Source organism: Tenebrio molitor, chromosome 7, assembly GCF_963966145.1.
Source record: "Tenebrio molitor chromosome 7, icTenMoli1.1, whole genome shotgun sequence".
NCBI lineage: Eukaryota > Metazoa > Arthropoda > Insecta > Coleoptera > Tenebrionidae > Tenebrio > Tenebrio molitor.
In genome coordinates, this window is record NC_091052.1 from 19,031,836 (window position 1) to 19,059,568 (window position 27,733).

The 27,733-nt window shown below is 34.8% G+C and overlaps 1 protein-coding gene and 1 long non-coding RNA gene across 3 annotated transcripts in view; one reads left to right on the plus strand and one right to left on the minus strand.

The window, feature by feature from the left end:
- Positions 1 to 27,733, plus strand: part of LOC138134777 (uncharacterized) — a 167,004-nt gene that overhangs the window by 74,500 nt on the left and 64,771 nt on the right. The gene's annotated exons all lie outside the window — the stretch shown is intronic.
- LOC138134762 (uncharacterized protein KIAA0825 homolog) lies at positions 97 to 6,166 on the minus strand. 2 transcript variants are annotated; one of them, XM_069053235.1, is made up of 10 exons: positions 5,976 to 6,166; positions 5,652 to 5,925; positions 5,260 to 5,601; positions 5,099 to 5,205; positions 4,827 to 5,048; positions 3,675 to 3,884; positions 3,312 to 3,620; positions 2,627 to 3,259; positions 2,415 to 2,570; positions 97 to 2,364 (listed from the first exon to the last, which is right to left on the minus strand). In XM_069053235.1, the coding sequence occupies exons 1-10, from the start codon at positions 6,048 to 6,050 to the stop codon at positions 2,179 to 2,181; spliced, it is 2,514 nt and encodes an 837-aa protein (XP_068909336.1). In that variant the 5' UTR covers positions 6,051 to 6,166; the 3' UTR covers positions 97 to 2,178. The 2 variants fall into 2 exon arrangements, with proteins under 2 accessions (XP_068909336.1, XP_068909337.1); XM_069053236.1 differs by lacking the exon at positions 5,260 to 5,601 and having other exon boundaries at positions 5,099 to 5,238.

Below are 27,733 nucleotides of genomic sequence, written 5' to 3' on the forward strand. Positions count from 1 at the left end.
TTTAGGATTTAATTTGTATCATATGTAGATACATATGCACGTTGGTTAATAATTTATTTGTTGTTAAATATTATTCAGTCAAATAATATTTCAGCAAACTGTTTAATTAATAACTTTATTTTTACGTCTACTTCAGTTAACGTTTTACGTGTATATGGCACAAATTAATTCGTTTTACACAACAGGATTACTGTATAATTACAAACATAAAGAGACGACTATTGTGTTTAATGCGGTAAAAGTACAATTACTGATTTCAGTAGGTACTTTTATGTTTAGTATTTATTTATTTATTGAGAAAATAAAATCTATAAAAGTTGAAATGTTAATAAACTTTAATATATACCTACCCACAGATCTAATGTCACCTCTACTCGTTAAAGGTAAATAATTTTTTATTTTTTTTATTTGACGAGTAGCTCTGTCGGACGGCTATTTTTGAAGTGAAACTAATAGGTTTAGTAAAACCTTTGCCAATTTTTTTAGTTTTCACACATACAATAGTTTCAACATTGAAATTTATTTTAAGAACAAAAACAATTTTCAGTTCGTAATGAATTTTTCCCACTTGAAACAAAATAAAGCAATTTCAAGTCTTTATTAATTAAAAATATCTTTAAAAAATCCTGTGTGTGGCTCGACAAAAATTCATTGAGAGGAATGAAAGGAATTTTGTACGCCACGAAATAAAATAAATGATCTCTCCGAATAAATTCTTTTGTTATGAAACGCAATGCATAACGACGGATTTTGTAAACTTCCAGTGCTCGTAATTCACTATGATTGTATGTACTCTATAGTAGCAAAATAGTTATTTATGCAACAAGTGAGTAAAGTAATACTTTTTTTACGAGAAGGAAAATTTGCCGCTCGAGCGAAGCGAGTGCCCAAATCCGCCGAGTAAAAAAAAAGATACTTTATACTAAGGCCAACGTAACATTTTATCTGCCCCGCCCATTTCATTTTCTTAATTACCAATCAAATAGGTTGTTAAGACGATCTGATTTACATAGTAAAAATTTCTGACATTCGAATTGTCTTAATGACATTTTATTTTTTAGAACCTAAAACAACAATTGTGGACTTGACAGCAAAATTCTAACCTTAACTTTTTTACGTGGCAAATGTGATGAAAAGTTGTACAGATTGCATCTGGCTTTGATTCTGATTGGTCAATTTTAGTGGGCGGAGCAGATAAAAAGTTATAACGGCAATACTACAGTAACGAGTTGCATAAAAAATTTTTTTGGCGCCCGTAAGTTTAAATAACAATTTTTTTGTAATTTGCTTCCATTTTGATTCTCTAATAGACATATTAACGAACGCGACGTCATCATCTGGGATGTCCTTATGGCCATTATTTCACGGAACATTTTACGAAAATTTTTAGGTTGGCAAAGCTTGATCCGTCATGCGTGTTAGTTTAAATTACAAAATGTGCAAAGAATTATTTATCTGGCAACAAATTCGCGACCGTATTTTTGGCAATTTCACGTATTTCAGCGGGCGTAGATGAAAGATTATCTTCCATATTCGTGTTTTGTGACAGAATTTGGATAAAACAAAAGGCGACTTTGAAGATTTGATCAAATTTTCACTTTTAAAATTAAGACATTACCAACCGCCACAAAAATCCCTAAAATCGAGGAAAGTAAACATTTTTGTTTAAAAACGGCTTAAAAAGGGCAAATTACAAAAAATAGTATAAAAAACTCATTTCATAAGACGTTGAAGCACTCATTCTTTAAAATAACTCGTGGCTACGCCACTCGTTTTTTAATCTTGAATTCGTGCTTCAAGACTGGTCTTATGAAACTTGTCTTTTAATATACTATTTCGACACTCAAAATTTGAAATTTTTCTCCTGTGTGAACCCGTGGACCTTTAAAATGCTCGTTTTACTCGCGTTTTGAATTGGTCCACTCACGCCAAAAAAAAAATCCCAATTTACATACGAACTTGTTAAAAAAAACTACTAATTATGAATGAGAAATTTTATAATTGCGTTAAAAAATGACACGCTACGGCTACGGCACTTTTTTTAACGCAAAATGCGTGCAAAAATGAACCGCTATGGCTCTCACAGACTAAACTAAATTTAAAAATCAGTTTTAGAGATCTACTGTCATAGTGCAAAATCTCTTCAATTCGACTGTGAAGTTAAACGCGGTGTTACACTCAAGTTTGCTTTAAGAGTGTTGTTAAATTATTAACGATTTGCACATCTCTAGTGGACAATGAAGTGGAATTTATGTCTCTAAATTCCCACCGCAATGAAATCTGCGTCCAAACCCTGTCAACACTCAATCCCATCGGTGTTTGTAACAGACCGGTCCAATTAGGCTGCCATGCTCCAGTCAACAGCTACTCAAAACAACGTTTTCAAAACTGTAACAACATCGATAAAAACTTACTTGATCGAACGACCGATATCCAATGTGAAACATGGTGTGTAAAAGAGGGTACGGTTTCGAAAGTACTTTGTTAGGTACAGCCGGTTCTGCCTCTTCACTTACTTCCAGTTTTTGAAATAACCATTCGCTGTTGTTCTTTATGAAATGGTGTAACGTCTGAAAGAATTACACGAGATGAATTATTAACAGGAAGCAGTCTTTCTTATCTTCACTTTTAAGCTCTTTTTGCCATACGTCGTCATTAAGATGTCGCTAACAAGCACTTCAGTGATTTGCTCTGCTCCCTCAACTCTCGAAGAACCTTCACTCGAGCAATCATCAAACAACTCCATATTGTCTTTTACTTGTTCCAGAAACTCCTCTATCTGATCCGTATGCTTATTATCTTCGTCGATGCTACACAGAGATTCCGCCACCGCCAACGCTATTTCGTCGCCAGAACTGAAAGTGCCTTCGAAACTAGTCACTGAATTTTTATGGGAGGTTGGTTTCGTCGACGGAGAGACAACGGTGTCGGAGAATTTAACTTGTTTGTTGTATGATAATTCGGATTGGTGTAAAAGTTCTGAATAGAGGGCGCTGATGAGGATTTGGATTAAAGCAGAATGATTTAAAGGAGTTACATCAGCTGGGAGGATGTCTTGAATTAAGGATGCCACTCTGGGCAAAGCGCCGTCGACACAATCCCACAATTGACTGTAACACCCCAAAACGATCAACATTGCTTGGTACATGCTGGCTCCAGTCTGGACCGCGTTGATCACGGTTCTCGGAATGGTAGGCAGCAAGGGTTTGACTAAGTTTAAAATAGCTTCGTACCAAGGCGGTCTGATCTGATTCCAAACCTTAAAAAATTTAGTTAACCCAGTTGTAGCGACACCACATTTTTGGCCTCACTTGTCGACGATCAAAACATTTCGCCCAATTACGTTCACGACTGATAGAGAAGAAAAGAGTATCAGAAAACTCATCATTATTGCCAACGTTTAAAATAACACTCGTAGCTGATGCTATCAGGTCGTAGTAATGCAATGGTGTTAAACAAGGCACTGAAGTATCGATATTTTTGCAAGTACCGTCGCTGGAACAGAGGAAAGCTCCACACGATTTGCTTTTGTAAATTGGTTGCTGCATTTCTAAAGCGAAATTTTCCAAAGACAGATCCAAAATTAATTTTACTAATTTGCAATTTTTCATCCCTAAAACCTACAGACAGTGGCCAAAAAAATCTAGTTTTAGAAGGACATAGGTATATCTTACTTTCAAGAGTAAAGCCCAGTTCGGTTGTGGTTGGGCTAAAAGAACTGTCAGTTCTAAAGATATAGCTATGGTGGATGCCAGATCTGACATTCTGAGAATATTTTTTGGATGCGATTTGAAGATGTTTGGAAGAGAGAAGATTATCCACGGCGCCGGTCCTGTGCTCTTCGATTTTAGAATTTCCACATTTTCAATTCCTTTACGAAATACCTAAGATCACGTTTTAACAAGAAACGTAACGTCTTCTTGATAAAATAATTACAACGTGCTAAGAAATACGGTGCGATCAATTAAAAAATAAATCGAGTCGGCGTGTTACCTATGGCAACCTATGCTATAGCATATGCTCCAAGGCAAACTCGATTTATTTTTTAAATGATCGCTCGGTATAACATTGTGTACGAGACAGTATTTTTATCAAGTATAGTCATGTTCAATCTGATCATGTGTTGTATTTTTTTTAAAGTCAGCTATTAAAGTGTTGTCAAGTTGGTATGAGGAATTGAAAATAGTAAATAGTGCATTTCACAATGTAGGTTGGCGGCGTCGAGCCGTTCAAGGTCATCGGCGCTGTCATTGCGCATAACTGTTTGCATTGAAAAATTAACGCACAAAATTTGAAAAATTGCCTTCGTGAAAAAAGGTAGTGGGCAGTCCCTCAGAGCGTGAAAAAACGGCCCTGATTCGGTACTGTGAAGAGTTGGATTGGAAGGTGACAAACCTGGATTGAGTAAGAAAACCACGTTGAACATTTCAGTTACGTTAGAGAGACATAACCTCAATTTCGACATGGGGAAACTGTTATACAGTTGGTCGGTAAGTACGGGTTTTAGGGTAATACAGTCTGTTTTTTTTTTAATAAAGTTTTGAAACTGATAGCTGATTTTAAAAAAATGAACTGTATCTAGCGGGACTGTTTTTTAACCCCACAAACAACCTTTTTCCTGACATTATACTTTTCTATTCCTTTTCACACTCCAGTAACTCTTGTTTATTAACTAGTTAAAAATAATGCGCTCAATTTCTAAAATTAAAGTGATTGATCCAGATGTTACAAATTATGCAAGTTTTAATGGTTCTATGTCGCGATTTTTCATTTATTTTAATTACTGAGTAATACGTGACATTTATAATGAGTGACCTAAAACCAACCTTTTGAAGTATGTCCAATGAAGTGCCTCTCAAAATTAAACAGTTTAATAATTCTTGACATTTCGTATGTATGTCTCGCAAAATTTTGCTTTTGTTCGTCAAGTTGAGCCCAATTAGTTCCTCAGCTTTCTCGCATATGCTGGGCAACAATTGCGCTATACATAATAATAGATTGCTTATATCGACGACGAGTAACCTACTTCTGGCCTCCGAGGGACAAGACTGAAAATTCATTCGAGCAAATTTTTCATTTAATTATTCACACTCAATACCTGAGTGTATCGAACTGTTAAAATTGTTAATGATTCATTTAACATCCCTGAAAAAACCCTTTGAGCCATTTTCGGAGGTACAGTGTTCCATAAATCCTCTTTGGTTCCTGTAAGCCCAAGAATAGATTTGTTGCGATCATCTTAAACAAACAAAAAAAAACCTTGCATGTAAAGCCACCACATCTGTATAACATATGAACCCCGTTCAGATTCACAGAAAGGCTTTTGATTTTCCCAATCTAAAGAATCAGCTTCTTGTAAAATGTATAGTGATAGTAATCGGCAATGCAAATCTAATAATCTTTCGGCTAACGCCTCACCCATTTCTTGATACTTTTTATAACTTTCATGCAACAACTCTACTTGACTTCCTTTGATTTCATTAATAGATTGTAGATAAAACCAAAGGCAATTTTTTAGCAGAGCTGCTGCTCCTATTGTGCCAGTCAGAACAGTTAAATCAGCATGATCTAATGCCTCTTGAGTGAGAACATGCAAATGTTCTACAAGAAACGTCACTACTCCATTATTTTTATAAAAGTTTCAAACCTACCTAACAGTTGTTCAGCTGACTTGTTGATGAGACTTACAAATTTGGTGGGATCTGAAGCTTTAACGATACCCCCACAACCTCCAGAAGTATCCATGTTCTGATCAGAAACTGCACTTTTTTGTAAAAATCCTGAACTTTTCCGATATGCCGCAACATATTCTTCTTCCCACCACAAGACCAATTTCATGGCGGCAAAAGAGGCTGATCTGGGAAAATCTAAGCGACCTCCAACAACACCAGGGCAAATGGTTTCTTGCAGTACTGTTTGGTTGCTCTAGATTTAATTTATATCGTAATTTTATGGATTGTTGTGAACCATCTAACCTTATAATATTCCATGTCTCGCTGTATCAAAATGTGTACTTTATCCATTAAATTTCCATCTTCCATCACCTCCATCGCGTACTAAGTTTCTAAATTAGTCTCCAGAAGGATTATAAACTTGTGGAATATTAAAAACTTTATTTAAAATTCGATTAAACATCGTCGTCATGGAAACTGTCGACATGACCTAAGTCACGTTAGAGCGCGAAATTTAAATTTGATACTTGCCCCGCATGTACAGGGACGAGCAATACATTTTGGTCGTCAAAGTCTTTCCTTGACACAATGGGAAGTGCTCTAGTGTGAAACTGACATAACCGATAACACGTTGGATGACATTAATGGTCATTATGTTATCTTGGTCAAATTTAATTGATTAAGGCCCGGTTTATTCACCTTCAAGTAAATTTATCTGGCCAGTAGTTGCTATGATTTAGAATCTGCTACTGGTAGATCCATGGCAATTACTAATTAGTAATTACGGTAATTACCGTTCAAATAAAGTTACTTGAAGGTGAATAAAGCGGGCCTAAATGAAACATAAGATACATATATGCCATTCACGATGTTTTGGCATAAGGGGAGGCTATGATTTCATTTTTTAACGTTGGATACATGTTTAATTTCTGTCATCTCTACTGTCACTAAAGTGCCTCACATGCGAACCTATCAAAATGAAAGTAACATGTTGCCGAATTTACCGTAATCATAATTAAGCGACTTTAAAACGTATTGATGGTGTTTGTATTAGACTGCTGAACATATTTTCAGTAAGTTACAATGAAGTCAAGTTTTTTTTTTGTGTATAAATTAAATCGTAGGTGAGTACAAGATAAATATGTAGCACGGATAGTGAAGGAAGAAACAACGACCCAATTGAAATGGCACAGGGGTTTTGTAAGACCTATTATAACTTCGCGATAGAGTTGTGAATTTATGGCTTGAGTCTATTTTGAAATGTACTCCTGAAATTTGCCAACATTTTTGTAGATATTGTGAAGAACTTATTTCGGAAGATTGGGCAAAATTAATGTGAAATCTTGCATTTCAAAACGTTCTTCCTTTAATAATTTCATTAGGAGAATCTGACTCGGAATTTGATTGGGATTTTGATGCAGGTAATGATGATTCAGAATTTTCTAATGAAATTATGGAAGGTGAATAGGTTTGTTCTTTTTTGTCATAGACGATGGGTGTGTAAATATTTTGCAGAAAGATTGGAATAAAGTAAGGCTTAATAAGTAGGTTCAAGATTTTATACAATCTAGTTCTAGGAATGTTTTGGTTAAAATGAAAAATTAATTGAGAAGTTACTAACTGATTGGTTAAGACACTGTATAGGTGGGTTATCTAAATGGTGCATAAATTAACAGGAGCCACTTCATCTTTCGGTCCCGGTCCCTACTATTCTGTAGTCTGTTCAAGTCAGTTTCCTGTTTTGTTAAATTGGATTAAAAATGTGTGAGTATTTTATATTGCAAACTCGTAAAACTGACAACAATGCACTAGACAATGACGCAGTTTATAACCTCAAACTTAGAAAAAAATAACCTAATTCAACAGACAGCTTTACTGCCAACTTAAATGCACTTTTTCCATGGCCTCCTCTTATGCCAAAACATCGTGAATGGCATATATACTCAATTTCATATAAATGTGCATCTAAGCAAGCCATGAAAATCTGATTTTCTGTTGGTATTAAAGCTAAAGCTGGTGATTTTGACTTTCAAAGTTGCTTGCTCTGCGCGAACTCGATTTGACTAATTTTTCAGTTTTGTTGTGCATTTTAACATTGCTGCTTTCAAAAGCAATGTTACGCCTTTTTACTGATTAAATTAAAGAATTCTTATTTGTTTTTGTCCTTGTATTTTTACCAAGTAACGATTTATTGGACATGACCTTCAAAAATGTGACTTTTGTAATGTAACTAAATTAAAGGTGCTTTTACACATGCACAGCTCACTTGATGAACATTTATATGAAATCAATTATATTTATTGGGTGATTCAAAATGATTGCGGCCAAGTATGGCAACTATGTACGAAAATTTATGTGGCAACTGTGTGGGTAGGGTAGAGTTGACATTTCTTTGACAGTTCATAGGCGTGCAATTTTAAAAGTTGTCAAATCAATGTGCAATGGAATTAAAAAAATCAAATGCACGCTTATGAAATGTCATACAAATATTAACTCTACCCCATTCACACGGTTGCCACATAAATTTTCGTACATAGTTGCCATACTTGGCCACAATCATTTTGAATCACCCAATATACTGAAACTGAAAATTATTTAAGATGATTCGCCTAGTAGGTACTATGTGGCCAAAATACTTTGGTCGTCAATGTGACATAAATGATATTCAATTGTAAAGCAAGCTTTAGAATGTTTAACCTTATTTTTTACTTTTGTCAAAATTATTTTAATCCATCAGTGTCATACGGGTGGGGTAAATCCCAGCTGCGGAGTCAGGATTCAAAAGCAAAAGATCCACATGGTCGCGGTTTAGACAACCTTCAGAAGTAGGTAAGACGATTCTAAATTTATCAAAAACTGAAGATGCCATATTTTTGACAAGAATAATTTCAAATTGTCATGTATATTGACATTATCACATTAATACTTTATTTACATTTGAAGGGTCAAAAAGTGACGACCAAAGTATTTTGTCCGCGATAGTACTATGGCGGCCAAAAAATTTTGGCCGTCACTTTCTTGACATTCAAGTAAAGTGTAAATAAACCTTTAGGAATCGTAACCCCACTTTCGATTCTTGTCATTTTGACAATCAATTTAAACTGTTTGAGCTCAGATATTCCAAAAATCCGACATGAATGAACAAAATTAGAGCAATCGTACATAGATAACCTGAGGTAAACGTTCTGTGTAGTAGAAATGACAAAATAATTTTGAGTTTTGAAATTTACCACCCAAAAAATAACGTTCATAATCAAGACGGTAATCATGACAATAAAGTACGGATTACAATTTTTTTTTTTTTTTTGAATTGACAGACAATGACGGCCAAAATTTTTTGGCCGGCATAGTACTATTGTGATCATTAAATTTTGGACATCATTTTTCTGTCATATAAAAAAAAATACTCTAAATCATGCTTTATTGAAATTGTCACACATGAATCATGAAATTGCCAAATACCTACCTATATCTACAATTTGTCAATATGAGCGATGACAAAATATTAACTTTAATTATTTATTTTCTATTTTTTATTAATTAAAACTTCGTTCTATTCCATATGTCTGATATTTAAAACTTCTTGAAAGTTTTGTCGGTAAATCGGACATACATTTTCAAAATTGACACAATCAAAATTAAGGTTATTAATACATAAAGGTCGTTTTAGAGTGTATGACAGCACGATGACACTAGTGTCCAAAATTTATTGATCGCAATAGTACAGTCACGGCCACGGAATTTCGTCAGTCGTTGTCATTCAACTGACATGAGCTGTAAACCAGGTTTTAGATATTTCTAATCTCACATTGGCTTTTTGACATGGATGCTACTGATGGCATTTTGATTTTTATTGTGCGTGACAGAATTTCTGTCACAAAAATTTTGAATGTCAGTCATAATGACAATAAAGCTTAGGCTACACAAGTTTTTTCGAATTGACAGTAAAATAACTGATGAAATTCCGTAGCCGTAACTGTACTATGCCGGCCAAAAAATTTCGTCCATCCTTTTCCTGTCATTTCACAAAAATCGAGTGTATTTTAACCTTTATTGTCATTATTATGATTGACGTTTGCAAATTAACATTTGAAATTTATTACTGTCACCCACGGCTTCCTAGATTAATAAGAGTCGAAGCCTCTAATACGGCTGGTCGAGTTCCTTGAACTGTCTGTTCCTTCAAAAGCAAAAGTATAGTACTCTACCAAAAAACGAAAATTATTTAAATTAAATTAATGAATAATCGTATTAATGTTTTTTTTTCTATCAATAATCTACTTTTTGAAGTGTATGTAACATACAAATTACGATTCTTTTTAAAATGAGATTTGTACGCGGTTAAGCACCCAAATACACAAATGTATAGTGGTGCCCTCTCAGGAACAGTAAAAATGCTCGCAATTGATGAACTCGACCAGCCGTATTAGAGGTTTCGACTCTTATTAATCCAGGAAGCCGTGCTGTCACCCATAAAAATATGGACACAATTTGATTGACACATGTCAACATGTGAAGTGAAGTTATTCGTTCCTAAAGGTTGCTTTACAGCATACGTGAATGGAATGAAAGCTGTGGATGAAATTTTTTGTCAGCCATTGTACTACCACGGTAATGAAAATATACAGTGTGTCCCCGGATAGGTGAAACGACTCTTGTAAAAAATAAAAAATTCTTGATTTAAATTCTCATTTTCTGGGGTTCAGCCCTGCTTGGTTAAAGAGTAATTTTTACTTAGGTACTTTTAGTTTTGAAAAATCAAGTATGCCTTGGAAATTAAAAAAAAAACATTTTCCCGTAGAGTAGAGTGCATTTTTTTTTATGACAAATACGACAATACGTTATTAAGAAAAGTTGTTTAGAATCAACATCTAAGCCTCCATACAAAATTTCAAATCAAAGAATTATATTTTTAACAGTTCTTTTATTATGAGTAAAAAAATTCACACTTAGATTATTACTACAAGTTACTGGCTTAACATTAATAAGTTATAATTAAATAATAGATATTTATGCATTAAGGGAGATATGAACATGATTTTTCCCTGAGGTTGCCGTGGTTATACACCGAGGGCCTTTGGCCGGAGGTTTATAAGTCAACCGAGGAGAAAAACATGAATATCTCCCGTGGTGCATACAATATTTTATTTTTTAGTGTCTGTACTTTAAAGTTAAAACTTTCTTAAAAATATTTTGCAGGGAAGATTGCGTGAATATATGGTTGCTATAGTTTCGTTCTCACGAATTTGTTGTAAACAATGGGGAGGGCGAAAAAATTTGAAATATCCCAAGAGAGCTATGAGTTGTTTTTCATAATGTGTATCTATGACGAAAAGAAACAATAGGTATCGTTTTACTAAAAAATAAAAGTAAATTAAAACCTTGGGATAAATTAAAAAAAAAAAGATGGCCGATGATTTTGAAATTTTGTGTAGGGGCCTAGATGTTGATTATAAACAATTTTTCTTAATAACTTTTTGTCGTATTTACCACATAAAAGGCACTTTACTCTGCAGAAAAATAGTTTTTTTTGAGAATTTCCAAGGCATACTTGACTTTTCAAAATTCAAATTATGTTAAAAAGTAGTCTTTAACCAAGCAGGGCTAAACCCCAAAAAACTAAAATTTAAATCGAATTTTTTTTATCTTTTACAAGAGTCGTTTCACCTATCCGGGGACACACTGTATCCAATTTTTTTGTTGCAAAAAATATTTTATGGACATACAGGGTGATTCACGAGTAATAATGAGCCTCACGAAATTTGTGATGCAACCAACATTGCACTTGTACTGATTATGTGGATTAAAATAATAATAATATATATTTTAATTCTATACAACATAATCAACATGTCAAATTTAATCATGTGGAATAATTAATAAAAGCACAAACTAAAAAAAAAGTAAAAGGGGCATGTATTGTTCGTTGTATCACAAATTTTATTGGGGTCATTATTATTCGTGAATCACCTTGTGTGTTCCATTTAGTTCCATTATGGCATAACTCGTGACCGGGTTTTGTTAATAGTAAAATTTTCATGGCATTTAGTAAAAATGTTCGGATTACATTATCGACCTTCCTGAGAATAATTTGAATATTGTTAGTTATCTTGGATGAAAAGGGGAATGTCTAATAGCAAGAACGGGACAAGCGGCGTCGGACACAGAAAGCACACGGAACAGAAAAAACGGAATAAACTTGCACTATGGTGATGGGCTGTGTGCAGGTAAGCGGGATCAGAGGTGGTCTATGTGACCGTTCAATTGTTTTTTGTTTATAATTTCCATTTTTTTCATTTAAATTCATTCGCAATGAGTAGATATAAACAAGGCGGTCTCTAGTTACGCACACTGTCTGTGGTCAGTGCCATGACCTGTTAAATAAAGATCGCCTTGCTATAGCCTATATACCATCCTATACCGTGCGATTTCTTGACTTTCAGATGCTCTGGATGCATGGAAGTATTTTGGGTTGCATATACATGTTTCAATTTAAATTTGGAAATTTTTACTGAAACTCGACCAAACAGGCAACAGCACTGTACGTCCATTCAACGTTATTGTAAACGCCATTACGATTCAATGATCAATCTTTTATGTTCTGAAGTAAAAACCATTTTTGAGTTAAAATTTGATTCATAATGACAGTTGTTTGACGTTTATTAGCTGAGTTAGCACAGATCCGAAAAATCTGACAGTGTTAAAGTCATAGCCGCCCCTTATCTAAGTATCTAATTGTTGATCGCACGGTAGGTTTGCTTTGGAAAAAATCACGCCTTTTAATTAATTCTGCTTCTGACTTTCGTTCATTTCAACTAAATAAATGTGTTTATAATTTGTTGCAGGAAATTGTTTATGTATACATTCCTATTTCAAAAAGTTCTCCTAAACTAAACCTAGACCTAAACATAGACAGAAAAAAAATTAGTAAAGACGAAATCAGAGCGGCAACGAAGAGGAATAAATACCGAACGAATCGAAGGAGGGAGTAAAAATAAAAATACCAAAAAAAGGTGATCACACCAAGTGCGACAACTGGAGAACAATAACATTACTACCTACAGTGTCAAAGATAATAGCAAGAATACTAGTCTAAAGAATCAAACCAGAGATAGGGAAAAAGCTGAGGAAAAATCAAGCAGGATTCCAAGTAAGATGCTCCACGATGGTCCACATATGCACCTTGAGAATAATTCTGCAACAGGCCAAAGAATGGCAAAGCGACGTTAAGATTGGATTCATCGACTTCGAAAAGGGCTTCAATAGAAAACAAATGTGGAGAATTCTAAGATTACATGGAATTCCAAGTAAGATGATACGCATGATAAAACGACTACAAAGCGAGGGTAGAGCACGGAGGAAAGTACACAGACCCGATAAACATAGAAAGCGGAGTAAAACAGGGTTGCGTCATGTTACCCACTCTGTTCCTTATCAAAATAGATTAGATAATAAAAAAGGTAACAGACAACAGAACTGGAATAGCATGGAAATTGCGTAACAAACTGGAAGATATTGAGTTTGCCGACGATGTCTGTTTACTAACCGAAAAGAGAAACCATACGCAGAGGGAATTACAAAAACTGGATGCAGAGGGCCAAAAAACAGGGTTGAAGATAAACCTGAAGAAAACCAGGACATTGAGAAATAAAAACCAACAAATAAGCCAAATCAAGATAGGGAATGTCGACATACAAGAGGTTCAAAGAGTGAACTATTTAGGAGCAGTAATAGAAAGGAATAGGGAAAGCAAGGCAGATGTTCAACCACTGGGAGACATATGGAAAACAAATGTAGTGGCCACAGACACAAAGGTCAAAATGTATAACCGCACAATTAAAAGTGTATTGCTATACGGTGCTGAAACTTGGAAAGTTAACAAAGAGACAACGCATAAATTGCAAACCTTCAGAATCACTAAGGAAGATACTAAAGATACTCTGGCCAGACAAAATAACCATCGAATTGTGGAACAAAACAAAACAAGATCCAATAGAAACCATAGTAAAACGAAGGAAATGGAATTGGATTGGACATACGTTAAGAAAGGCAAATGACAACATTGTAGGACAAGCACGAGAACATCAACTGGTAGGAAAAAAGAAAAGGGGCAAACCCCTCGACAGCTGGAGAAGAAGCGTAACAAGGAACAAGGGAACACGAGGCAATCGGCTTGAGCTAGACGGACATAAAGACGAAAGCGAAGAATAGAGAAAAATGGAAAGACACTGTAACCAAAATCTGAAAAAGATAGAGGGTGCTGGCCCATTAGCCACTCAACCACACTAAATCATTGGCCAAGAAACGCGAAAGCGCCCTATACTCCATTGGGAGTGAAAGGGAATAGAGAGAGAGAGACAAATGTATACATTAAAAAAATTAATCTGTTTGAATCTCCAATACACCTAAAAGAAAAACAATTAACAAATTCTTGAGAGTTTTAAAATTATAGGGTGTGATCAACAATTACTTAGATAAGGGGCGGGTATGACTTTGACAGTATCAGATTTTTCGTATCTTTGCTAACTCAGCTAATAAACGCCAAACAACGCAAAAATGATTTTTAGTTTTTGCTTCAGAACATAGGAGTAAAAGATTTACTTTCGTAATGGTGTTTTCAATAACAGAGAATGTTCATATAGCGCTGTTGCCTGTTTGACTGAGTTTCGGCAAAAAATTCCAAATTTAAATTGAAACAGGTATATGCAATCAGAAATACAGGGTCATTATAAATGATTGTCTCTTCAGAGTAGGCGTTGGTGACGTAGTTGAATGTGCCGCAAGCCTCATACGTGAGTGAAACTAGTATCGCCGATAGGTGGCGTTACTGGCGGTAGTGGAAATCTGTCTACTAATTGGTCTAACGTTGCGAGGCTGACGGCACATCCAAAATGTGTGTAGGTTTTCAACGCCAACTACGATGGGACAATCATTTATAATGACCCTGTACATACTTCCATGCATTCCAGACATTTTTGTCGACACAGAGCCACAATTTCAAAGCCTTCTTTGGTATAAATAATTGTTAATCGCACGGTACAAATGATGCGTCCCACTTCCACTTTAAAGTTTCTGATGAGTCGATAACCACAAGAATTGTTTGAGATAAAAATACTGTTGGAAACATGTATCTTGGTGTAAGATTGGCATTTTTCCGAATGAAGACTTACCCCCGATTACTGTTAGTGTTTATCGAATAAAGACGCGACCGTGCGTGATACACCCGCTTAGGAATACAGCTCACTTGTCAAAGACCTATTTTTCGGTGGTTGCACATGCAATCTTTCATAATGATGGTCACACGTAAGACAGATTTAGTGGCCTTTTGAGTAAACGGATGGTACGTTTATGTTCCAGAACACAAATTGATGAATTAAAACCGACGTCTCTATAGAACTGAATAACTTGATGTAATCTCCTTTCGAGTAGGCTTAAATTAACTGATACATTTACAACGCAATAAGATATTTGCTGTTTGTACACACTTGTGTATTATGCTACCAAGTTTGAATAGTCTTATGAGTTTGTAAGCGAGATTTGTCAATGTCAACTCGAACAAATAGTTCGGCAACTGTTAATTTAGAACTTCCATGAGGAGGCGTCCTAACGCTCTCTGCAGTATTGACTGGATGGGGTACTGTCTTGGCCTGTTTAAATGTTTTGTTTTAAATTCAGTGAGACGTGAACGGCGGCTTTATCTGCTTGCGGTTGTGGTGAAATGTCTTGTTATGAATGGGAACTGCTTTTTCCGTGAGTGACGTTATCGGTGGAATCCTTGAGCTTGCCGGAGGAACATATGTGCAGGCTGCTTTCGTTATCTGCGGGATGAACACATGAGTGCTAATGTATCAGTCGACAGGGGTTGAATTTACCACATGAAAGGGTTGTACTGATGTAGAACAATCTGGAATACACATGAAGGACTTTATTATTTTTAGTACCTGCCCTTCCGTCAATTTGTTTCATGATTATTCGAATAAAAACTCGGTTAGGCACTTTGATTAACGGGTCATGTGTAAAACGGTTCACTCGCTGAAAAATGTTTTGTCATTTTAGTAATAATGGAATTAATTTTTAACACAGCCGCGCAAATTTCTAGTTAAATGTTCGACGAAATATGTTTTTTCGCGATAAAATACCTTCATGCTACCCTTTTTCGTCGAATGACTAACAAAATATATTTCCTAAATTAGATCGTGTCATATTTTACTGGCCTTTGTCGGATTTGATTTATTGCGACTCTAAAGCGACATTGCAAAATTCCATCTAAATGTACATATATCAGAGCTCTTCCTTTTTGTGCAAAGTTTCATCAACAATTTATCACCGAAATAAGTTCGCGTTTTAAAGTTACGTCGGCCTCCAGTTGTACTTTTAAAAATATCATACCACGTATCACTTTACGGATGGATGACGTTAAATAAATTATCTCGTTATGATGTACATTTGTAACAGATTTAGATCATCGAATTAATGAACCAAGAACCAGCAACAACGATACGAATTTTGCCAGAAGAGCTTTAACACAATAAATTTAACTAGAAAGGCAGAATCATTGAGCATTTAAATCGAATTCATTGTTTGCTTTAAAATACAAACAAAGTTTGGAACATAAATATTAAAAAAATCGATCATACAATTTCTATTTATCAAAATCGTCCCTCTTATTTTCATTTCATGCATCTAATCGAACAAACACTTTCTACTTTTTGCCGTTATTTTTATAAACTATACTCGTATGTAAATAGTATATTAAAGAACGAGTTTTATAAGGGTTGATTTGGCGCACGAACCCCAGGTGTAGAAAACGACCCGTAGGGGAGTCTTCTATGGGACGAGTGCGCCAATGCCCTTATAAAACGAGTTTTTATGTTATTTTTTAGAATCTGCACCCTTGTTTTAATTTTTAAATAAAAATTAAATTTTCAAATTCTAGGGAATTTTGTATTAATTGGTAATTCAAGGTAACGGATGCAACTACATCTGCAACAGTTGTTAAAAAGTAGAGTTTGAACATTAATATTGGAAGTTTTTTGATGTAAATGACAATAATACACTGAAAAAAAAGCACGAGTGCTTTAATAGATAGTCATAAACGACTCCAAATTGAATACAATAATAGACCTATTAGAGACGCAAATTTTAAAAACAAACTTTTCTCTCTCGTAGAAGAGAATAATAATTTTTGTACGATGTATGTATGTATGTATCTTCAACAATGAATTCTGATCCTTAATGTCTTTGGCACAATGGAAAGTAGTTACTCTAGTGTGAAACGAGAGCAACCTGTAACATGTTATATGACACTAATTGTCATTATGTTCTCTTTGTCAAATAATATTTATGCAATGAACTTTAAGGCACATTAGAAGAAATTGCTTAATTAATGAAATGGTTCTTACATGATCAAAATATGATACTGGGGTAGTGATTTTCATCAGTTTAAAAAAAAACAACTGAAAATTCTAGGAATTAATGATGTTGTTGACACTGGACATCTTTAAGCTTAAAAAATTAATTTGTGACAAAATGAGGAAATTTTAAAATTACATTAAAATTTTTCCCTGCTTGAAAACGTCCAGCGTCAATAAAATATCAATGATACAGTTGGTTGCAAAAAAAAAACAGGAACTGTCAGAATAAAATTGTTTCATAGTGGGAAACCTTCTTACGAGAGATAAGTTAGAATTATGGTCAAAATTCATTGATATTTTTAAAAATTATGTGATAGATATTGTCAAGTAGAAATTAATTGACAAATGGACAAAACCAAATTTACATTAGGAAAATATTCATTTCCTGTTTAGTTTTTAAAACTGTTTAAAATGCACCCCAAAATAAAAATCCGAATTTTTATTATAAGTATGCTACAGTTATAAAATGAATTAAAATATTCTAATTATATCTGGTCTAGTTTCCGTGTAATTAAAACACACGGTATTAATAGCTATTAAGCTAAATTCGCTGTAACCTCGTATTTTTACAAAATTTACCCACAATAAATTCAAGATAAACATTACAAAAAGTGAAAATTATAATGTTTAAATCTAGTAAATTGTGTAAAGTAATAAAATACAGGTGTCTCAAAAATGGCGCCCAATCTCTTGAGTGGTTAACATATTTGAAGAGTTGAGTTAAATTTCGTTGCGAATTTTTTTTTCCTTTGGCTAGTTTTCAAGTTGTACACAGTTTAAAGTAAGCAAATGTGGCAACATCGGTTGGTATGCACAATCAACTAAACCAATTCTCCTTTGAAGTCAGTGTTGCCGGTGTTATTTTAGCGTATTTTGGTAGATCATTACTCTAAAAAGTAGGACTTCTGTGTTGTTCCACTACCCAAAGGGGTCTTGGAAAAATAAAACAGTAAAGTAATTTATAATTGACCTGTAAAATTTGTTAATAAAGGAGATACATATCTTTGAAATTACCATATTTAAGAGCAAGTTGTACAAAATCTATTGTTCCGATCAAACTTTGTATTGAGATTTACCTTACCAGACTTCCATTCTTTAAGACCCTTAGGAGATTGGGCTCCATTTTTGAGACATCCTGTATATTACCTAAACAAATTTAAGTTTGGCAATGTTGCGTTCTTTCTAATAAGTATATGCCATTCACGATGTTTTGGCATAAGGGGAGGCCATGGAAAAAGTGCATTTAAGTTGGCAGTAAAGCTGTCTGTTGAATTAGGTTATGTTTTTCTAAGTTTGAGGTTATAAACTGCGTCATTGTCTAGTGCATTGTTGTCAGTTTTACTATAGTTTGCAATAGAACAATACTCACACATTTTTAATCCAATTTAACAAAACAGGAAACTGACTTGAACAGACTACAGAATAGTAGGGACCGGGACCGAAAGACGAAGTGGCTCCTGTTAATTTATGCACCACTTAGATAACCCGCTTATACAGTGTCTTAACTAACCAGTTAGTAACTTCTCAATGGATTTTTCATTTTAACCAAAACATTCCTAGAACTAGATTGTATAAAATCTTGTACCTACTTATTAGGCCTTACTTTATTCGAATCTTTCTGCAAAATATTTACACACTCATCGTCTATGACAAAAAAGAACAAAACTATTCAACTTCCATAATTTGATTAGAAAATTCTGAATCATCATTACCTGCATCAAAATCCCAATCAGATTCCGAGTCTCCTAATAAAATTATTAAAGGAAGAAAGTTTTCAAATGAAAGATTTCACATTAATTTTGCCCAATCTTCCGAAATAAGTTCTTCACTATATCTACAAAAATGTTGGCAAATTTCAGTACATTTCAAAATAGACTCAAGCCATAAATACACAACTCTATCGCGAAGTTATAATAGGTCTTACAAAACCCCTGTGCCATTTCAATTGGGTGGTTGTTTCTTCCTTCACTATCAGTGCTACATATTTATCTTGTACTCACCTACGATTCAATTTATACACAAAAAAAAAACTTGACTTCATTGTAACTTACTGAAAATATGTTCTGCAGTCTAATACAAACACCATCAATACGTTTTAAAGTCGCTTAATTATGATTACGGTAAATTCGGCAACATGTTACGTTCATTTTGATAGGTCCGCATGTCAGGCACTTTAATGACAGCAGAGATGACAGAAATCAAACATGTATCCAACGTTAAAAAATGAAATCATAGCCTCCCCTTATGCCAAAACATCGTGAATGGTATATATGTTCAGTCATGTTTAAATAAATCTGGGACAACAATTTTAAATGTGACTTCAAGCACTTAATTAACATTTTATTAAAATAGATATTTTTATATTAAGGGCGTGAAGGAGGCTGATATAATGTGAAAATTTGTTCCTTGTACGGTTGGCTTCAAAAAAAACGGGAACTGTCAGAAAAAGTTCTGTCAGATTTTATTAAATTTTTATAGTTTGAAACGGCATTTTAGAGTTTAGGTTAAAAAACTGCACTTATGTGTCAGAAATACTACTGTCAAACGGACACAAGTTGACATAAATTGACAAATTAAGTTTCCAATTCAGATTTCAATTCCCGTTTTTTTTTAAGCCAACTGTACTTTCTTTCTGTAGACCTTCTACATTGAACGTGACTCTTTTCTTCCATTGATCGTTCTTTTTGTTCTTGCTCAGTTTTATTCTTATTTTTACTTTGACTAATATGTGATCTGACTCTGCGTCTGCCCCCCTACAGCTATGAACATCTTGTAGATTACGTCCACTGATAGAATGCAGTTTTTTAAATATCCATAGATAACAAAATCCCCAAACCATAACATTGAAATATTAACAAAGTATCATAGATTGTGTTGGTAATATCTTGAAACATTCGCGCCACTGATTCTCATTGGTTGTTATCAAACCCACGCGGAAAAATAAATTATATGACATTTCAAATTTGAAACTGTCAGTGCTGTCAACTGGTTTAAATAATTAGATTTGCGATTTTTCATCTTTAGAGCTTTGGTTTGCGTTTCTCTGATGTTAAAAATTATCAATTTTTATCGTGTTGCTGTTTTGATCTGTTCCGTTGCGATTTTTTGTTGATTTTTTTGAATTTGTGAAGTGAGTGCGTGCCTCGAGAATCTAGCATAATGAGCACTTTAAGTGACATTACAAACATCGAAAATGATACAGAGGTAATTTTTGTTCATGCATTAAATTAATCTCTTGTGTGTGTTTAGCCATTTCCGAAAAAAGCTGGATATTTTAATTTCATTACCTAGCTTTTTTCGGAAATTCCAAAATGTATTGTGGGTTGCATTTTGAATTCCGTCGGGCACATTATCACTCGTGAAATTCCTTGTATTAATAAAACCAAGTATATTACTCCTACTATACTGAAGTTTTCTTTCGTCTTTCCTAAGTGCAAACATGCAGAATAATAATAAAACATCACGTGTAGGTAAACCTGCTCTTTCCATTTTTTTTAAATTTTGCACCGGATCAATTTGTTGTAGCGTTGAGTGAACATTTTTAGTAATATTTATGTCAAGCAATCTATGAGTGGACAGAGTATAGTAGGCCCCTCCAGTCTCCGTTTATTTTGTACGAGTATATGGTCTATTTAATTCTTGTATATGCCCCTGGTGCTCACCATGTTTCTTCGTAGACGCTCTTGTGCTTCCTCCTATTAGGACTTCGTTTAACGTTCGTTGATGTCTCTTCTAAATTTCCTTTGTTTAAAGTACTATCGCGGCCAAAATACTTTGGTCGTCACTTTTTGACACTTCAAATGTAAATCAAGTATTAATGTCAATATTATACATGACAATTTCAAATTATTCTTGTCAAAAATATGGCACCTTCAGTTTTTGATAAATATAGAATCGTCTTACTTGCTTCTGAAGGTTGTCTAAACCGTGACCATGTTGATCTTTTGCTTTTGAACCCTGCCTCCGCAGTTGGGATTTACCCCACCCGTATGACACTGATAGATTAAAATAATTTTGACAGTAGTAAAAAATAAGGTTAAACATCCTAAAGTTTGCTTTACAATTGAATGTCATTTATGTCACATTGACGACCAAAGTATTTTGGCCGCGATAGTACATTGGAGGTAGTTATAGAAGGTTTCTTTTGTTTCCACACAACTTTCATTTGTTGGTGCGTAATAATTGATTCCAATTATGTTATAATATCTAGCTTTGAACTTTGCCCAGATTATTCTTTCTGATGTTGCTTCCCATTCCAGTAGGGATTTACTTGCTTCATTCGCTAGTACAGGGTTATTCTAAATGATTGTAGTCAAAGTAGGCGTGAAAATTGAATGTAAAATTTATGGTTGCCGCTCCACATAAAAAAAAATCAAAATGATGTGAATAAGTGAGTACACACGGGAGTTAATTTGGGTGCAAAACAACTCAATATTTCTGAATTCAATCAATAATTTAACAAAAATAAATAAACATCTCATCACCGCACTTTTCACCTAAAAAATGACAGTGACAGCGACAAAACTGACAGTTCACATGAAAGCGGCAAAAATGTAATCACATGGGCATGGCCTACTTCGACTACAATCATTTAGAATAACCCTGTATAAATGCCACTCCACTCTCATGTATGCTTTCTTCATCTGTGTGTCCTGAGTAAATCATTGATTGTTTTCCTCATATACTTATTTCTCCGTTTCCCTTCCATCTGGTCTCACTTACTCCCAATATACTTATGTTGTGTTTGCTCTATCTTAATCTGTTCTAACATGCTCGCTTCATTCATCGTTCTTACATTCCAAGTTCCTTTATGCATTATGTCTCTTAAATCTATAACCTCTTTTTTATTTCTACATTTATTCTTACTTCCATTTCCTTTCCTTGTTTTTTTGAAGTGAAACTTTTTTAGCGAAGAATGCGAATCCAAAAGACCTTGAGATATTCAAGATGAAAAAAAAAACTGAACAGCGTCGGGCGTGACGTAGTGTGTTGATTTAGTGACTTTAGCGAACTGCATTAATTTCAATTCGCGTGGTTAACGAAGACGATAGAAGTTTCACTTCAACCGTGCGCTTATATGGGTGAGGCACACAGATTTTTTTTTTTTTGTCTTTGTCGGGTTCCTTGATTTGTTTACGGCAGCTACAGTTTCACTGTTGTTTGATCTTTGCTCTTTTCCTTGTTCTTGATATACATCCACATTTGTAATGGATCGTATTTAACTCACATTTAACAGCACTCTCTTGTAGCGCTTACCCCTAAATGCATTTTTTTGCTGTAATTACCATTCACCTTTCGATTGTGCACGTCTGCTAAATGTAACGTACTTAATTAAAGACTCGGTAAATTCTGTTCGTGCATCATAATGAAGTTACGCGTAAGCGCATACATTGGCCGCATTATGCGGTAATTTTAATAAACTGAGCACCTTTTACAATGCACTTGAAATATTTGCGTATCATGGTTACTCTGGATTTATAGTGAAGATGCTTCTATCTTGAACCAACTTACTTTAAGTATTTAAATTGCATTTAGAGAAATATGTGCCATTTAAAATATAAGAATGGTGGATGCGCCGGGCAAGTCTAGTGATTTTTAAGTTTTGACATTTCCTGCCCGATGAGATATCGATTCGTGAGTCCTTTCAAGACGGCACTTTTAATTTAGATAAAAGCAACGTAAAGCTGTTTAAAATAAATATCGACTGTTACAATGACGAAACGTAAACTCTTATCTACAAAACTGATATCCGGTCGAGTGATAGGAGGCGTTTCATAAAGCAAATCGGTCCCAGTTTGCAAATATTTGTAGAGGACTTTATCGAAAAACTTTTCCAAGGTAGAGGGACAAGAGACAAGACGGTGCGATCTTGAGTTCCCATTTGGAAATTTCTGTACAAGTGTTCGTCTTTTATTTGCTCTGAAATGTGACGGTTATCACGATATAGAGACGTCGGCTCGTTTAATTTTAAATAGAGCAGAGAATAACGATAAAGTTTATTCAGCTAAGTTGGTAATAGCTTCGCCAACATTAAATTATTTACTTGAGTGTTTGTGTATGCGAGCAACATATTATTTTCCATTAAAATTTCACTAACTTTGTTGTTGTTTGTTTTCTATAAAATGATGAGAAGTGTTCTCGTCAGAATTCCTTGCAATTAACAAAACATGTACGGCTTCGGTACGCGAATTAATTAATACAGACTTACTTGATAAGCGACGACGTTATATTTATTTAATAAGCTTACGCTTCTTTTCGGGCTTCTCTTTTGCCGGTTGCTCAGGTAATTGCTCGCAGGAATCCTCGCAGAAATTTAATAAGAAACCTTGTACGAGGCTCGAATCAGGGCAGCGCTCAGGAACACAAAGGTATGTGACAACCGTCATGCGTCATAACTTTGCAAACTGTAATTAAAATTTTTAAATGCAATTACTCAGTAGACTCCCGGCGGGCCAAGAGACGTCTAATTTAGGGAAATCGGCGGGGAATATATTCACTTCGCCGTTTCTTTCTAGATTCGAGGCAAAGGAGCAAAGACAAATATTTGACTGTTAAACAGGTCATCCGACGCACGAACTTCAAGATAAACGCATCGGCACATATTTGGGCCTGTATTCGTTCACGTCTTAACTCGTATTGTCTTAAGCATTTCCGATAAGAATGATAGAATTTTTCATTTTGAACGATTCGCAGTAGCCGTTTTTATTTCCCTGAGGATTCTCCGTAATGCTGCTATGGAAGACATGCTTGCTTAAATATTTATTATTTGCCAGTTGAAATTCCCTTTGCAACTCCAGCCGGCAAAGCTAACCGATGGTCTGAAATTAAAATAAATGTTAATTAGTAGTTTCCCGGCTACTAATTAATTTATAGTAGCATTAAGGTCCATAATGCATTCCAGTGTTTACCGGAAATCTAATTAAGACAAAGTTGTCTATTAGGTTAGTAAAGTTTGTATGTATTAATAGTGGCAAATGGAACAACGATGTCATGTAGCTAGTTATACTGAGGCCGAGTCAGCGGACGTACGTTTAAAAACGTCGATTAATTAAACAACGGAATAGATTGGATATAGAGGGGCGAACTGACATCAAACAGAAATGATTGGTTATGTTTGTAGAGCAGATAGGTATAGGTAGTCGTCTGAAAGGTTGAAATCCAATTTCCCTGAATTAGTTCTGTTTGAATAGAGAATCTATCATGTAGAACATAAAATGAACATAGAAATATAAAATTCTCTTTCGTCCTATACCGAACAACGTTTCACTTATTGCAAGACGAAATTGAATATATTAGAGCCGTCTCATTAAGTTAAATTCAAACGGAAATTGTTTTCTTTATTCAGATTTTTTCCGGAGCTCGCAACTCAATTTTCTCCAAAAATAAAACACTTGATTGGAAAACGTTAATTATTTTTCGTAAATTTATTAAACGAAAACAACGAATTTGTTAACCGACCTCTAATTTCAATTATAAAACCGGGGAAAATATTCTGTCGTTGAATTTAATACAATGTACCGGTGTTTGAGAAAATGGTAAGAGATAACACACCTGCTCTTATTGTGTGAGGCGCACTTCCGCTTCAAACAACGACAGCGCAGACATGTTGACACGTCGCACACAAAATATAAGGATCCATCGGGAACACCAGGACTACTCGAACTTAAGAAGTAATTTCAGCAGAGAAGCTTCAGTGTGAGGGACCAAACATCCTCAAGAGAAAAAATAAGGATCATTCAAACAACTATATTTTCTTTCATTCACGACTAATAATGAGCCTAAGAAAATTTGTGATGCAACCAACAATACATATCCCCATAGTTTTTTAGTCTGTGTTTTTATTAATCATTCCACTAATGACAAAAATGTATGTCCACATGACTGGTGCAAATGTAATGTTGGTTGCATCACAAGTTTAGTTAGGCTCATTATTACACGTGAATCATTCTGTACCTATGTGATTTTAAATTCGAAAAATTATTTCACGAAACAACTTAGGCAGTTCGTTACTTTACAACTCGTACTTATTAAACAGGGATTTAAAAAATGCGGTGTGCTGTAACATTTGCAATCAAATTTTCATAAGCATTTAATTATTTACAAAGCCTTCTGTTGGACATTTGTGGATTACGCATTCATTTCGTGGAAAATTATTTAAATCAGCCGTTTAAAAAAAGTTCATGCGAAACGTCCACAAATCGATTCATTAAATAGTTATAAATCGGTGGATTAACATCAGTTCATTAAGCGCGCTTTCCGTTAAAAGAAATAAAGATATTTTACGTGAAAATTTATTTATTTAGTTTCATACGGACGTTAACTACTGCAGTCGCGCTACACATTAATATTTATTTGTAGATAAAAATGTGGCTATGTCGCATAAAATAAGCGGGTTTGCGTGCGCCGAGAGGTAGAAGCCCTAAAGTGGATGGGTGACGCAGAACTGAAATTGAAGAGAAACAAGACTGTAAAACCTGCGCTTGTAGAGATAATAATCCTTTTATATTTTCAACAGAGCTTACACCTTCAACCGCGTTTATTCTGCATAAACAATAACCATCAAAAACAATAAACGCGAAACATGGAGCTTTGCGTTCGCTTTTGTAATGCGAACTTGCCCAAAATTTTGTGAACCGGAAAAACAGCTTACTGTGTACACAAAATTCGCTCGTGGCGCTGTAAGAAGCATGAACTATCGATTTCATTAATTTACAAAACGTAATTCTACTGTAAGGCGATTAGTGTAGAGCAGCTAGTGGTGAATGGAAGATTTCGTTAAAAATAAATAGAGTACGTAATATGTGGATGGATCGTGGCACACGTGTTTAGATTTAATGAAAAATTAATCTCGTGCACATTTTCGAAATCCTCTTTTCTACACAGACTTTCATTTTTAATATTCCATCGCGGCGATAACGTATAAACAGGGACTGACGTTTGTGAACAGCTTACGGAAAACTTCTCGTAATATAAAAGCTCTAAAGTGGTTTTAAACGGAGTTTTTGAAAGTATGTCAGGTGAAATTAACTTGAATCTTTGGTTTAGTTATGCATTAAAATTTTAAGGGAAATTATGCTCAACAGCCCAGGATGTTGAAAGCAACGTGACACCACAACGCTTCTTGTAAAATTTCTATGATTTTATTGCCTGTACTATTATTGTCTATAAAAACCGCACATTCGAAAGTTAAGTATCACAACAGTAACATCGAAAAACTAACAGCAAGGTTTGGCCTGAAAATTAAATTTTAAATTCAATCGAATTAATTGGAATCGAGAAGAATGAAAATAGGGGATGATGATTCGAGTTTACTTTTAAAATGGCCCTCTGCTTTCCGATTCACTTATTCTGAATCTTCACAATTATTGTCATCTTTCTTTGTATTCATGTTCTATCATAGATTATCATTTTGAAAATGTATTAAATCCTTTTAATTTTTTTTATCTTTTGTTTCTCACCACTCTGAAATATGTTGTCTTTCCTGAAACAAACAAAAGAGGAAGGGTGTTCTTTCCAAAGCGACTTGTTAAAAATAATTTGAAACATTTTATTCTTCTTTTGGTACTCGTTCTCGGAGGTTACCCTTCCCAATGCCTACTTTTGTTAGCTAAACCATGTGTTAGATCAATTTAAACTTAAGTGAACAGGTGAGACGAGAAGCCAGAATCTAACTCTGTCAAATTAGAATTAGATTCTGAAGAGTTTCCACTGGAACGTTCGCGGGGAGTAAAATATGAAATATGAGTACAATATGAAGATAAATCGATGAGTAGACTAGCAGATTAGAAGAATGAGAGAGAGAGGGAGGAATAAGCGAATGATTGGTACTGAAGATTGAGGAGATATACGCAAGAACAAAAAATAAAGTGAAGATGGGAGAGAAAGAAGGTGAATGGTTTGAGACGACAAAGGGAGTGAGACAGGGCTGCCCTCTGCTATTTACGATATATGTGGCAGATATAGATGAAATGTTATAGAAAGCACAAGCGGAGGGAGTGTGGTGGGTAAAGAAAAAGTTTGGAGCCTGGCATTTGTGGATGACTTGGTAAAAAAGAAATGATGAGGCGCCTGGGAAAGTATGTCAGGAAGAACAAGCTGGAAGTGAATGTTGAGAAGACGAAAATGACGGTGTTCAATAAGAAAAAGAGGAAGAGTAAAGAGAATGAGTGGAACTGGGAAGGAAGGAAAGTAGAACAAGTAAACGAGTTCAAATATTTCGACGGATGAGGAAGGCAAATAAGGTAGTGGGATGTGGTTCGGGAATAGGAGAGAAAAAGTGGGGAGGTGATTTCAGGAGGAGAATGATGATGTTTGAGAGCATGGTAGAGAGTATACTGATGTACGGGGAGAGAGCTGGGGATGGAAGGACGAAGGAACAAGAAGAGGTAGAGAAAGTGCAAGAAAAATACGGTGCGATCAATTAAAAAATAAATCGAGTCGGTGTGTTACCTATGGCAACCCATGCTATAGCATAGGCTCCAAAGCAAACTCGATTTATTTTTTAAATGATCGGTATTTGAGAGCGGTGCTAGGAGTGGACAGAGAAACGCCAGGTCACATAGTGAGGGAGGAGTGCAAGAGGAATAGGCTGAGAGTGAAAGCGGGAAAGAGAGCGGCAAAGTTTGAGTACAAAATAGATGGGAGGAA